Below are 15,137 nucleotides of genomic sequence, written 5' to 3'. Positions count from 1 at the left end.
GCAGTCATCTCCCCACCAAGGTAATCTGTTCAGGGTTAGTTAACATCTGTCATCTTTGCTAGATGTTATACAAGTGGTTTTCAGAAACTGCCCTTGCCTTTAATGAGTTAAGGCAGAACAATCAGCCAATGGGTATGGTCGAAAGAATACAGGTTTTAAAGCTAAAAAGCCAAACACACACACACACACACTCTCACGCTCACACTCTGAGGCTCAGAGCTTGCTCTGCTACTCAGCATCTGAGCTTCAGAGTCTCTTGATTTCTTCACCCCTCTCCTCCTAACCACAGGCATGGTCCTCCCCAACTCTTGGGTTACACAACAGGGACTCCACATAGTGGTCTGGAATCTCCCAGGCAAAAAGCACAGTATATACAGAAGAGAAGCAGCTATCCAAGGGGCTAGCCCTGCTCAATGCAGATGCTTCTGACAGAGTGAAAGAAGGCAGGCGAGGAGAACGCAGATCTTCCATGTCGGCCTTTGACAGGTGCTGTGGGCACCATAGATGGGCTTTAGAAACACCCCTGCCCTGGAGGAGCTCACGGAGCAGAGTATTTCATGAGTCTCATGAATCATGTAAGATCCGTTCATAAACACTTTACCTATTTCAATTTAATGTATGGTATGCAGACTCAACCAAATATTTACCAGTTGGATGTATTAGAGAAAAATAAACTGCAGTGTGCCTTAAACTCCTGATGAAAGGAGCCCTAGAAGAGCGCATGTGTTCATTCATTCATTCAATAAATATTTATGAAGTACCTACTTTGTCCCACGCCCCCTGTGGGGACTCAACATTAAAAAGGCTAGTGTTTCAGATAATAAAAGTATAGATGATACAGAAATTGTTTGACTTGTGTATTCCCAGCAGGATGGAAGAAAGACTGCTGTCCCTTGAGCCCTCCGTGGATTCTCTCTAGAGACCAGGAAGCAAGGCTGAGAGGGTGTGTTCAAATGGCCTGGGGTCACTCAGCTGGTGAGAGGCAGAGTCGGGACTCAGACACTCTAGATGTGAAGCCACCACCCTAGTATTTAGCGGCATGCATCTCTCTGACATGCTCATCACTCGGCTCATTTGTTCCTCGTGGGGACTTCCTGAAGAAGGAAGGGCAGGGGTTCTTGCTGACCATTATACAAGTGAAAAGCAAGGCTCAGAGAGGTGAAGCAGTTTCTCCAAGGTCACACAGCTTGTTGGTGAGAAAGCTAGGTTTGGAAACGGTGTCACTCCGTGGGCTCCGGAGGCTCCGAGAGCCAAACCCAGGGATCGTGGGCTGCGTGTGGTGGACGGCGACCCCTCTCTGGCACTCCAGCCCAAAGAACAGGGGTCCACTTGCGTGTCCTTCTTCCCTCCCGCTCCAGGGTGGCCTCATTGCCCTGCTGTTGCTGCTGCTGGTGTTCACGGTGGCGCTGTACGCCCAGCGGCGCTGGCAGAAGCGGCGTCGCATCCCCCAGAAGAGCGCCAGCACGGAAGCCACGCACGAGATTCACTACATCCCGTCTGTGCTGCTGGGCCCGCCGGCCCGGGAAAGCTTCCGCGCCTCCCGGCTGCAGGCGCATAACTCGGTCATCGGCGTGCCCATCCGCGAGACGCCCATCCTGGATGACTACGACTACGAAGAGGAGGACGACCTGCCCCGGCGGGCCAACCACGTCTCCCGTGAGGACGAGTTCGGCAGCCAGGTGACTCACAGCCTGGACAGCCTGGGCCGACCAGGGGAAGAGAAGGGTGACTTCGAGAAGAAAGGTGAGTCTTGTTGCATCCCACCTTCCCGGGGGGTCATTTTAGGGAGCTGGGGAGAGGCGCAGGAGCTGAACGGTAGGAGAACACAGGAAGTGTTTTCTGGGATAAGCCATTTTTGACTTATGGCCAACTTCTATTGGGTTTTCAGAGTTCCTCTCTTCTTGATTCTTTGGTGATGGTGAGGGGGGAAAAAATAAAGACTGTCAGTATTCTTGGAATTAGAATTTTTAGGAGCGTCAGAAGTTATGTAGTTCAGCATCTTTTAGTGTTTCTTGATTGCCTCCCTGGATGGCCTTCTCACTCCTCAGGAGAGAGCTCATCTCACTTGCAGACCCTACTGTTGGAAGTCCTTAGACTGAGTTGCAGTCTGTTTCTCTGGCTCTCCATATCAGAAACTGAATCTGAAATTTCCTTCTCCAAGACAGCTCTTGGGAAATATGACAACAGGGAGAAAAAAAGGCACCTGGTAACTTTTAGAAATCAATATCAACAAATAATCCCAGTTTTTTCTGCCACTCTGATGTGACATATTTTCAGACATTTCGCCATTCTAGTCACTGTCCTCTAGATGGAGATTCTAATTTTTCATGTCTTGGAGTGTAACACCAGAAGTGACACTCTGTTCCTCAAGGTGGGAATGCTCCTGTGTTGAGAAAAATGCAATTTTCACCTCCTTTTTGCCTGGTGTTATGCTTCTGTTCATGCAGCTTGAGTCACATTTGTTTTTTTGCAGCTGTTGCTGACTTGTGGTTGACTTTTAGATGACTAAAACCTCTCACTTTTTTTCATATATGCTATTGCCAAGACCCATTCTCATTGTTCTGTTGGAGGACGATTGATTATTTAGACCTGAATACAGGATGTGCTTATATCTGTCTTTTTTCAGTGTCTATGCCTCCAGTTTGTTTATAGATGAAATTTGGCTATTTTTCCTTTAGGAAAATGCTATAGAATCACTGTTCTGCCCTTTTTTCCCTCCTATATCATCTTTATGACCCTGGTGATGGTGATATGTTCAAGGTTTGGCCCAGAGGCTCTAGTCTTAGAACTACTCCTGTTTGTGAGCCAAGAGAAATCATCATCACTGCTCAGACCAGTCCTGAGCTGTGAACTTAACATTCTTTCCTCCTGCACTCAAGGTCCTTTTTCTCAGATCCATCTTTCCATGATGCTCAGTGGAAAATAGGAACTTTAGGAATTTCTTAAAAAGGAGACATTTTTGTCAAGGTTAGAAACCTAGGGAGGGAAGAGAGTGGTACAGTAAGTAAGAGAACAGTTTTGGGGTTGTTTGGACCTGAGTTCAAATCTTGTCTCCTTTGTTTGCTGAACAACCTACAAAAATGGGAATTCAATCTTCCAAGTCTCAGACTCCTCATTGAAGGATTTTTGGAAGGATTAAATATAAAAATCAATGTATACCAAGTACCTAGCAGAAGGCCTAGGATATGGTACCTGCCGAATCCCTGAGAGCTGTACCTGTAGACCTCAGGCCCTCGGTCTTTGCTGGGTTCCTAAGACGCTCCCTAACCCAGCTCCCTGTTCCCTGCCTGCCTCCCTCTAGGTGCCAGCCGCCATTGTTTGCTCAGTGCACTGGAATGTCCACATCGTTTCCCTTCTCCGCCGTGATCTCTTCTGTCTTTGAACTGTTGGTTTACTGACAGTCTCCTCAATTCTTCACTTTGTCAAACATTACTTATCATTTTTTGTGTGACTTTTCATCTTAGAACAAGTGCAGTCTGCATTGGTTTCATTCTTCACAGCGCTGCCTAGCGCAGTGCCTCTCGTGTAAAGAATGTCCAGCAAATGTCAGACAAGAAAGATGGCCCGAGAGACTGAGGTTATTCAGGAGCCATGCCATCAGGTCATAGCACCCTGCTTCTCTTGTCTAAAGAAGAAAGTCCCTTGGACATGACAGAAAGCATCATCCCGTTTTCCTAGACGTGGACTTTGCAGCCTAATTTATTAAGCCCTCCTGTGTTTATATGGAAAATGGGTGAATTAGCGACCAGTTTGCTCATCTCTTGGGCTTCCCTGGTAGCTCAGATGGTAAACAATCTGCCTGTAATGTAGGAGACCGGGGTTCAATCCCTGGGTCAGGAGGATCCCTGGAGAAGGGAATGGCTACCCACTCCAGTATTCTTGCCTGGAGAAGTCCATGGATAGAGGAGCCTGGTGGGCTACAACCCATGGGGTCGCAAAAGTTGGACACAACTGAGTGACTAACTTCTTCTTCTGCCCATCATAGTTTTGCTGTGGGGCTCAAATAATAAATGCACTGCAAACCCCAAAGAAGTTTCCCTAGAGTGGGATTTGTTTTTCACACTACAGTCTTCCCCAGCCTGGCCAAGAGGAGAGGTCTAGAACCTCCTTCAGTTCCTGGAGTGGGCTGTGATTACTTTGAGCTTATCGCTTACCACTGTTCAATAATAGTTTCTCTTTCTGTCTCCTACTCTAGATGTAGAGACTTTTTAAAAAAAATATATTTCTTTTTTTAATTGAGGTATAATTAATATGCAGTCTTGCATTAGTTCCAGGTATACAATGATTCAGTATTTGTCCATGTTGAGAAATGATCACCACAATGCCTAGTTAACATCCATGGCCTCACAGCATGACAATATTTTTCTTGTGATGAGAACTTGACTTTCTTAGCAACTTTCAAATATACAATAGAGTATTATTGACTCTAGTCATCATGGTGTACATCCCAGCCCCGTGACTTTTGAAAGCAAGGGCAGTTTCACTAATGTCCAGCACAGTAACTAATGCCTAATAGGCGCTCTGAAAATGCCTGTTGGCTAAATGATTCCATCAGTCGAATAAATCCAAGTATTGGCTAGAGCCCCAAGTTCTCAGTTCCAGGCCTCGAGCTATCTCACTGTCCTCAAATCTGGGGATTCTAGAAACCAAAATGTTGACCGAGGCCATCAGTAGTGATGGCCAGAACCCAGCAGAGAGCAGCCCCTGGTTGGGGATGAACCTAGAGTCTGTTATACAAAGTGGAGTAAGTCAGAAAGAGGAAAGCAGATACAGTATACTAAAGCATACATATGGAATCTAGAAAGAGGGTATTGACGAACCTATTTGCAGGGAAGGAATGGAGGCACAGAGGCAGAGAATGGACTTTTGGACACCGAGGAGGAAGGAGAGGGTGGGACGGATGGAGAAAATAGCATCAACAAATCAGTTCAGTCTCAGTCGAGTCTGACTCTTTGCAACCCCCTGGACTGCAACGTGCCAGACTTCCTGTCCATCACCAACTCCCGGAGGTTGCTCAAACTCATATCCATCGAGTCGGTGATGCCATCCAACCATCTCATCCTCTGTCATCTCATCCCACCATCTCATCTTCATCCTCTCTCTATGTATATATGTCTTGTGTAAGACGAATAGCTGGTGAGAAGCTGCTGTGTAACACAGGGAGCCCAGTCTGGAGCTCTGTGATGAACTAGAGGGGTGGGATGAGGGGTAAGTCAGGCTCAAAAGGAAGGGAACATATGTATAATTATGGCTGATTCGTATTATGGTAGGGGGGAAAACAAATCAGTGTAAAAATTTTTTTAGAAAAATTCCAGTAAGCCTCCTGGGAAATGGAAGCTGAAGCCTGACCCGTCCCGGGTCTCTCCCAGGGCGTGGCAGAGTCCAGGTAAGAGCCTCGGCCTCTTGGCCAGACAGCACCCCTGCTGTCGATAGCTGTCATGCTCAACGGCCCACGTGGCATCATGCTGACTGCCCATTTCACTGGGGGTGGGGCCTTCCAGGACTTGTGTTCCTTAAAGAGAATCCCCAGGCTTGCCCTTTCAGTCGTCGGACGTGTCCGTTACTCATGTGTGCAAAGCATGCATTCCTGATTCTTGAATGACAGAGCCTGCGCAGGGGACTGAATCACGCTGGATCCAGAGGATACAGGAGACGCACTCCTGAGAGAGGGGAGGTGCTCTGATCTCCCCTCCTCCTCGGGTCCTGCAGAGTCTGCACACTCTCAGCTTCACACTGCAGCACGTCTTAAAGATAACTTTGTCCCTTGTGCTTTCTTTCAAGCAGAACTCTATCTAAACGATAACAAAACCAGACGCTTATTTTCTGAAACCAACTTCAGATGAGACGCATACAAGAGAAATCTAAAGAGAACGAGTGGTGAATGCATGAGAAATAAGACCCAGTCCTTGCAAGGCAGCCTGGTGCGGTGGGGATGAGCAGGTGGGCTCAGGGCCCTGCTCTTGTCTGCACTGGCTGCGTGGTCCTGGTGAACCTCTTCGCCACCTGCAAACTCATGCCTTCATCTCACCCGTTTTCATCTGACCACATTATTCCTCTGACTTTGCTTTAAAATGAAGTACAGTCTGAAATAAAACCAAGCACTTCATTTAATACTCTACCCAGCTGCCCTTAGATCTGATAAGGGTGGGGAAGGAAGACGTGTGGGCAGGAAGAAAGTAGGAGATGCATTTTCCCTGGGTCCAGGCAGGATACTGGTCACCCTGTCCATGCAAAGGTGGTGGCTAGGGGCTGTGGTTGCTGTGCTGTGGCCTCTGAGCTCCTGGGACCTCCTTGCCTGGACAGAAGGGGACAGTTCTGCTGGCAGATTGTGGAACATACAGCAGCAGCAGCTCAGGCTGAATATGCTTCCTGTTGCCTTGGGTAGTTTTTGGAGAGACTCATTAGATCCTTTCTTTCTGGGGGGGACCTGGGAACAACTATAGAAGAAGGCAATGGCACCCCACTCCAGTACTCTTGCCTGGAAAATCCCATGGACAGAGGAGGCTGGTAGGCTGCAGTCCATGGGGTCGAGAAGAGTTGGGCACGACTGAGCAACTTCACTTTCACTTTTCACTTTCATGCACTGGAGAAGGAAATGGCAACCCACTCCAGTGTTCTTGCCTGGAGAATCCCAGGGACGGAACAACTATGTATTTTGTCCAGAGCAGACAGGTATCAGGAGCTGGGCAAGTCCTATAAAAGTCATTCCCAGAGGGGATGAAATGATATTGCCAAGGGCTAGCCCTACCTACACCTCTCACATTTAAAATTTGTCCTTAGATTCAAACTACTTCATCATATTTGAGCACCTCCTGTTATTTGCAGCTTGGACCTTCAGGTAATAGGGGATAACCTGGAGGCAGAGGGAGAAACTTTGTTTATCAAGAGACAAAGCCTGAATTCCGATACCCCTAGAGCACTATACTGAGCAGGCTGACTTTTAGCCAATACATACCCATGTGAACATACCCTTTGTTAAGCCCTGAAATTCTTCTATGCCAGTCATTAAGAAGCTTGTTGCCCTGAATGCCCCACTCCCATGCCCTCCCGCTGCCTGGCCATCACACCCCCTCCCAAGGACCCTCCTGAGGTCCCTGCCATCTAGGAACAGGTCAGCTTTAGAGTGCTTCTCCAGGATAATGGCTGGCAGCTCATGTTGCTGGTTAATCCCTGTACTTTAGACGTTCTTAGGTATTGCGAGCATCACCCTTCATATCACCTTAGCCAGTTGCTGGGAATTTAATCATGTCAATATGTGACTACTCAGCATTGCGTTGGGTCCATAACAGAAACTTGATGCATTTTAATTCCAATTCTCCTTATCCGTGCTTAAATTTATGTCTCCCTTTCTTGAATATTATGCATGGAAGCTCAAGGAAATTAAAATAACAGATTTATCACTTTATCAAGGGACAGAGTAGAGGATGGCTGAATGGATATTGGGTTTTCTTAATTTTGTTTTATTATCGGTAAAGAAATGTATACTATTTGTAATAGAAGGATGTGAGGGGAGTGGAGGGAAGGAGTGAGAGAAGGAAAGGGAGAGAGAAAAGAAAGAAAACAGGGAGGGAGGAAGGAAGGGGTGTGAGTTGCATAAAACAAGAACTAAAAACCCTTTCATTGTCTCGCTACCGCATCCCACTAATGGGACCCAAAGGCTAATCATTGAAAATAGTTTGATTTATAATCTTCTAGCATATTTTCCAGCATACCTACATATGGAATGTATGTGTTTTATGTGTATGGTATAGATAAGATATATGCATTTTGCACCCAGATATACAGTAATAGGGCTATCTCAGCCATGCATATCATTTTGCAGCAGTTTCATAATTTACCAAACAGTGTATGAAAAGCATCTTTCCAAGTCAACCCTGCACACCTATCTTCTTTTGGAAAGCTCTATAAGATTCCAGGATTGAAACACACCAGTCACACCAGCATTTGCTCTACTTTTCATTTTTGCTGATTATCATCTCAATTTGCTGCACTCACAGTGAGTCAGTATACATCCTTGTACACACACACACACACACACACGCATACACACAAACATACATATTTTTGCAAAATTTAAGGCTATTTCTATAAAACAGATGCCTAAAAGCAGAATCTCTGTATTAAATGGTGCACATTACACACTTATAATTACAGATTACACATTTACAGTTTGGGGAAATACCACCACAAGCACTCACTTTAGAATTTGTTTTGTACTCTCAAGGGGGCCTGTACATCTTCTATACAAATCTGCACAAACCACCCACTGCCCCATCACCTTGACAATTCGTATACTATTCATGGACCTTTCTGAGCTTTATATATATATATGTGTATATATATATATATATATGTATGTATGTATGTTAGTTGCCTTCATTTTAAATATGCAATTTTCACTTTTGATTTTCTTTTCTGATTGGTCTAAATTATTTTCTTTGTCAGAAGTCAGTCTTCATGGTTACTCGAGCAGTGATTCTTAGGTGAAGCAATGCCAAATAAAGGCTTGGCTTCTCTGTCCCACTTCGGTTCAGGACCTAAGGTAGGAAAAGAAAAAAAAGAAATGGCATCAGATACAAGCAGTGGTCCACATTTGATACATGGCGAGGGGTCACAGTCTCTTTGACATGGACCAGTAGGCTAAAACTTACTGTTGCTCAGAATTATGGATCAGAATGTTTCAGGGTAAATGGGACCCTTGTGGAGAGAATGGAGTAGGCGGGACTTTCTTGAGTCCCTATAGGAGTGCAGCTGCTGTCTTATACATTATCTCATTGAGCTATTTGTAATGAACCCCGAGGGGAAGCTAGATGAAAGAGGTGAATAGGAAGCCAGAGCCGCTGCTGCTGCTGCTGCAGATGACAGCTAACCTCCACTTGTGATAACCACTGTCTGGGAACTTTCTAGTATTTATGGCAGTTACACATCTCAACAGCCCTAAGGGTTGTGCAGTGATATTTCCCCACCTTACAGAGCAGGAGACTGAAGCTGAGAAGGGTTAAACGATGTGTCCAGTCATGCAGGGGAAAGTAGCTGAGCCATGTCAAAACTCTGGCAGGTGAGCTATCGTGCTAAGGGGCCGAGCCAGGATGTGAACACAGGACCTCACACTGAATTATATGATCTTTGGGAAGGTGCCGAGCTCCAGCTGTCCCGGGGATGTAGCTGGAGCCTAGAGCCCATGAGCTAGCTTCACTCTCAGATTCGGGAGGAAAAATAGGCAACTAGCATCTGTTCTCCAAGACAGGACACTGCTGCAGAGTGATTCTGAGCTTCTAAATCGGCAGAAGGGATTTTGCAGCAGGGAGATCAGTTTTTTGGAATGTTTTGAGTGGTCCCCAAGGGTGTAGGGAACTCATGTTTGGTGTCAATAAAGCACTCTAGGGTGACAGGCAACTGAGGAGGTGTTTATTAACTCTTCTGACATCCCCTGTGAATGCCATGTAAATGTCACTTTTGGGTGGCACTTTCTAAAATTTCAGAGCTCTTTCCTAGTCAACACCTTATTCGATGCCTTACCTGGGTGTTCAGATTTCTTAACTCAGAGGTGGTGGTAGTCTGTTTCCAGCTTCCTCATCTTCACCTCTGCTCATACATCCCCTCTTCAGGCCACATCCGTCTTCCTAATGTTTTCAAAACACCTCAGCCTCACATACCTTCCTGCTTGCATGCCTATCCTCCACTTCCTTACACAGCATTCACTCTGTTATGATCCTTCTGTCCATAGCAGTTTCATGCTTAAAGTTTTGCAGAGTTCTCACTGCTCTTGATCCCCACCCTCTGTGCTCAGCCTCCATGGCCTCCTCTCTGTTCTGCAAACTTGCTAAGCTTCTCCCACCACAGACCATTTGCATATGCTGTTATTGTCCTTATCTGCAAAAAAAATTCCTCCCTTTCCTCCCCTAATCTGTCATGGGTGATTCCTTCTCATCATTCTGGTCTCAGCTTAAATACTACTTCTTCAGACCAAGCTCTTTTCCCTATGAGTTCTTCTCTTTTGTTTTCTGTAACGGTACATTTTTTTAAATTATTTGGATTAATTTATTAAATATTTTGCTACTCTGATTAGACTCAGGATTCTGTGAGACCATGGTCCAGATCTGTTTGCGTTGTTCTGTGCCTAACAGAATGACTGGCACATTTTTCGTTGTTGTTGCTAAGTCATGTGTGACTCTTTTCTACCCTCTGAGCTGCAGCGCACCAGGCTTCCCTGTTCTTCACCACATCTCAAACTTCTCTTCATGGAGTCGGTGATGTCATCCAACCATCTTATCCTCTGTTGCCCCCTCTCTTTCTGCCTTCAATCTCTCCCAGCATCAGGGTCTTTTCCAATGAGTCCGCTCTTTGCATCAGGTGGCCAAAGTATTGGAGCTTCAGCTTCAGTATCACTCCTTCCAATGAATATTCAGGGTTGATTTCCTTTAGCATTGACTGGTTCGCTCTCCTTGCAGTCCAAGGGACTCTCAAGAGTCTTCTCCAGTACTAGTTTGGAAGCATCAATTCTTTGGCACTCAGCCTTCTTTATGGTCCAACTCACATCTGTATCTGACTCCTGGAAAAAGCATATCTTTGACTATATGGCGTTTGTTGGAAAAAAATGATGTCTCTGCTTTTTATTTTTTTTTATTTTAATTTTATTTTTTAACTTCATTTTAACAATATTGTATTGGTTTTGCCATGTATCAAAATGAATCCGCCACAGGTATACATGTGTTCCCCATCCTGAACCCTCCTCCCTCCTCCCTCCCCATACCATCCCTCTGGGTCATCCCAGTGCACCAGCCCCAAGCATCCAGTATCATGCATCTCTGCTTTTTAATATGTTTTGTCTAGGTTTGTCATAGCTTTCCCTTCAAGGGTCAAACATCTTTTAATTTCATGGCTGCATAATAGATGTTGAAATACATGTTGAGTCAATAGATGGAGGAATAGATATATGAGTGAAGAGGCAGATGGTTATCTTAGTGTCTTTCCATAGGCTGGTAACCTTTGCATGGATCCTTTATCCTTTTTCTGAACCATACATACTGTGTTTAGTATTTTCTTATTTTTTTTAAATTTTATTTTATTATTTAATTTTACAATATTGAATTTAGTATTTTCAAATCAGCAATTTACTGAATCTTCCCATGCATCTCATAAGAAAGAAATTATTCATATCAAACTTTAGAGCTCATCTTAAAGTTATAGAGCCAGAAGTTAAGATATTGGCATTTGAACTCAGCTTTGTCTCATTCCCAAGCATGTTCCCAAGGACTTCTCAAGCATGTCCCAAACCCAGGCATGTTCTGAAGATAGCACGATATAATCCTGTCAACTTATTTGATCAGAAGAGAGAAAACATGGGCTTAGAATGCTAGCAAGCTGTGTCTTACTGTTGTGTTCATTAAGTGTTGACCACAATGAGAAACATTTTGCACTGTGACCAGACACTTATGCTTTTTTAAAATCATAGTTGATTTACAGTGTTTCAGATACAGGGCAACGTGATTCAGTTATACACATTCATGTATGTTTCTGCTTTGCCACATTCTTTTTCATTATATGTTATTACAAGATATTGAATATAATTCCCTGTGCTATACAGTAGGTCCTTGTTTATTTTATGTATAGTAGTGTGTATCTGTTAATCCCAAACTCCTAAATTATCTCTCCTCCCAAGCCTTCCCCTTTGTTAACCATAAGTTTGTTTTCTGTGTCTGAATTTTGTGAATAAGTTCATTTGTGTTATATTTTAGATTCCACATAGACATTTATGATATTTGTGACATCATATATTTGTCTTTGTCTGATTTACTTGACTTAGTATGACAGTTTCTAGGTCTGTCCATGTTGCTGCAAATGGCCTTGTTTCCTTCTTTCATGGCTGAGTAATATTCCATTGTATATACATTTCCCACTTCTTCTTTATCCATCCATCTGTTGATGGACACTTACATTGCTTCCATGACTTGTCTATTGTAAACAGTGCTGCTGTTTACAATAGAACACTGGGGTGTGTGTGTATCTCTTTAAATTAGAGTTTTCATCTTTTCTGGATATATACCCAGGAGTAGTATTGATGAATCACAGGAGTCTATTTTTAGTTTTTTTTTACAGAACCTACATACTGTTTTCCATGGTGGCTATCCTAATTTATGTTCTAACTAACAGTGTAGGAGGGTTCCCTTTTCTCCCCATCATCTCCAGCATTTATTATTTGTGGACTTTTCTGATGATGACCGTTCTGACCGAAGTGAGGTGACACCTCATTGCGGTTTAGATTTGCCTTTCTCTAATAGTTGGTGACATTGAGCATCTTTTCCTTGCCCGGTGGCCATCAGTATGTCTTATATGGAGACACATGTTCTTGTGAATGAGTGTATATCTGTGTCTACAATAAGTTTGGCAAAAGAATCCTTCCTGTATTACATGTGGTGTGCTCTGATCATTTTCTGTTCTTCTTTGCCATCTCTTTGATGTTGGTCTGAACCCCTGAGTTGATTTCACAGTTTATGAGGGGATTATCACCTGAAGTTCAAAGTCCTTTCAGCCTCAGGGGCTGCGTTGTGCTGGGGTATCCACAAGGAGGTAATCCCTAAGTGCTGGGTCTGTGACGGCTTCCGGAGGTGTTTCTGGCCTGGAGAGGTGAAGGCTGACTGTCATTAGACTCAAGGTAAGTGGTTGGTGGAGGAACTAGGAATGGCGCCTGAGACAGGCAGCGGTGTGCGGCGACTTTGTGTCTTGCCCCTCTGTCCTTGTGGCCAGCCCAGTGGAGTTTTCACCAACCCCCCTGCACCATCATCTCTTGAAACTTCACCACCTGCCCTCCCAAAGGAACTTTGTGTCTCTCTCGTCTTCTTTCCTTGTTTATTTTTGCTTCTACCCCCTCCCCCCAACCCTGCTCCCTGCCTGGGAAAGACCACCCATTCTTTAAGCCACAACTCAACACCTTCCTCTTCCCAGCTGTCCCAGGGCCCAGAAAGAGCTTCTCAGAGAGCTTGGGGAAAGTCCTTCATAACAGCGGCTCTTATTTTGACATCACCTTCAGGGTGCTTCCCGGGCTACCAGGGATCAGTGGAAAGCAAGATAGGCAGCATCGTTTCAAACTGGGCTGTATACTGGGATTCCAGCTCTGCAGCACACAAAGAAGAAAGCTTTGAATATGACTTTCTTCCACCAGACTACCCTGATGTCTTCACACCTAACTGCCTCTCCCCTCTCCTTGTTGAAAGCACTATTTGAAATCTGCAGTGGAAACTGTTCCAGGGCCCGTTTGCTGTACCTTCTGGCTCCTGGGCACCTTTATCAGCCATTTGCAGACAGCTGCCAGTATAGTTCCTGCATCTTCTCTTTGGGTACACCTCCCCCTTACTACTCAGCCATTCACCCACTCACTATTCATGTATTTAACAGATCTTTACTGAGCACCTTGAGCGCCTACTGTGTGCAAGGCACCGTATTTAATGCAGAAGATACAGAGCAAAATGGGAAATGGTCCTTTCCTAAAAGGTCACAGTTTAGAGGAGTATAAAACAGTAATAGCTGCTTTATTTTATATAGTCTTTGAACATTTATAGAATGGCTTCATAAACAGTATATGATAAACCTTGGGTGTTACTGAACCTTTTTGAGAGAGAAGGAAGGAACCTTACTCGTCTCAGAGAAATGAAACCACTCACACCCCACAGTACAGAGCCAGTGTGGGGGCGAAGCTCTACTGAAACCTACATCTCTTGAGTTCCGGTTCACTGCTGTCTGCATTTTGCCACACTGTATTCATCCCTGCAGTATCCTGAATATCATTTGGCAAGCAACTTGTTACATCCACATTGCCTCTCCTTCTTAATTTTAAAGGTCATAAACTCCTAGTCTTTGGAAGTATTCACAGAGGATTGAGTAGCATTTGTTAAGGATGGTGTAGCAGTGTTGGAGATTTAGACACAATTTAAGCAATCCCTTCTAATTCTCAGGCTGTAACATTTGAACAAACTGAGCTACCAAGTGTTTGAAAATATAGGTTCATTAAAACTAGTTAGCCTAGAAAGTATCCGATTTTAGACAGTTTTTTCTTTTCTTTTTCTTTGAACTGCAGCTGATCACTTGTAGCATGTTAGAAAACTCATTTTTGCTCCAATTCATCATACCACGTAGCAGAGTTAAGGAGGCTATGGAAGATGAGAGCCTGACTCTGCGACAAAGTTTTGACTTTGATTTCTAAGCCCTGCCCCTCCCAGACCTTGGCCCTGGTGCCTGATTGTCTGGGCTTGGCAAAGCAGAAGGGAGCAGTGCCTCCGACAGACAGGAGCTCAGCATCCCCAGACAGCCGTCCTCTGAGCTGTCTCCACACTCTCTAAAATAAGATATAGACGGAGATTTGTCATGGGATCACCAACAGGAATGTCACCAATGCTGTCACCAGAGCCCCTTAAAATGTCACTTCCCAGCATTAATTGCTGTGATAGCAAAACAAACGGGCGTTCTCTGAACACTGGCTCTCCCCCTCCTGCCTCGTGATCCTCTCTCCATGCTCCCTCACAGCCCCCTCCTCTCTGTCGCCAGGGACCCTTGGGGCATCCTGACTTGATTAGACTGTGCCCGGCGAGGCGGCCCCACCGCACAGTGACAGATGAGGGTGAAGGAGGTTTGATAAATGTCGGGGGCTGGAGAGGCTGTTCCCTGATTGATCAGAGCTGGAGCAATTTCCCAGCAGTCAAGGGACTCTGTACCTCCCATCCTGGCCTCCCTTGAAATGGCTGGAAGTCACCGTTTGAGGTCTGAGTATCCCAGAGCCCAGGTTGCTCAGCCTCAGGCCTCCCATGGGGACTCATCCCGCTTTGGTTTCTTTGTCCACTCGGGGGTGCAATAAATCGCTATGTCTACCCACAATTAAGATCGATCCTTATTTGTCCTAATACTTCCTAGTTATAAAAGTTATAGATGCTAAATTTAGAAAGCTTAAAAAAATAAAGTGTAAATGATCATTTTTCAGAATACCTCTTCAAATTGCCACAGTAACGTTTTACCGTGTTTCCTTTTTTTCTTTTCTCTTCTTTTACATATTGAAAGAAAAACCTATATAATTTTCTCTTATACTTTTATTAAATATCATAAATATTTCAGTATGTTTATCATTCTGCTGTAAAACTATCTCATAG

The 15,137-nt window shown here is 44.7% G+C and overlaps 1 protein-coding gene across 3 annotated transcripts in view; it reads left to right on the top strand.

Moving 5' to 3' along the window:
• ASTN2 (astrotactin 2) overlaps positions 1 to 15,137 on the top strand; it is a 1,047,731-nt gene that overhangs the window by 226,042 nt on the left and 806,552 nt on the right. For all 3 annotated transcript variants that reach the window (XM_070795372.1, XM_019966821.2, XM_070795370.1), the window contains exon 3: positions 1,359 to 1,743. In XM_070795372.1, the coding sequence (XP_070651473.1) occupies positions 1,359 to 1,743 (385 nt within the window). The remainder of the gene's footprint in view (positions 1 to 1,358; positions 1,744 to 15,137) is intronic.

Source organism: Bos indicus, chromosome 8, assembly GCF_029378745.1.
Source record: "Bos indicus isolate NIAB-ARS_2022 breed Sahiwal x Tharparkar chromosome 8, NIAB-ARS_B.indTharparkar_mat_pri_1.0, whole genome shotgun sequence".
Classification (NCBI taxonomy): domain Eukaryota; kingdom Metazoa; phylum Chordata; class Mammalia; order Artiodactyla; family Bovidae; genus Bos; species Bos indicus.
The sequence above is the reverse complement of the archived record's forward strand: the minus strand, read 5'-3'. Positions and strand labels throughout refer to the sequence as shown.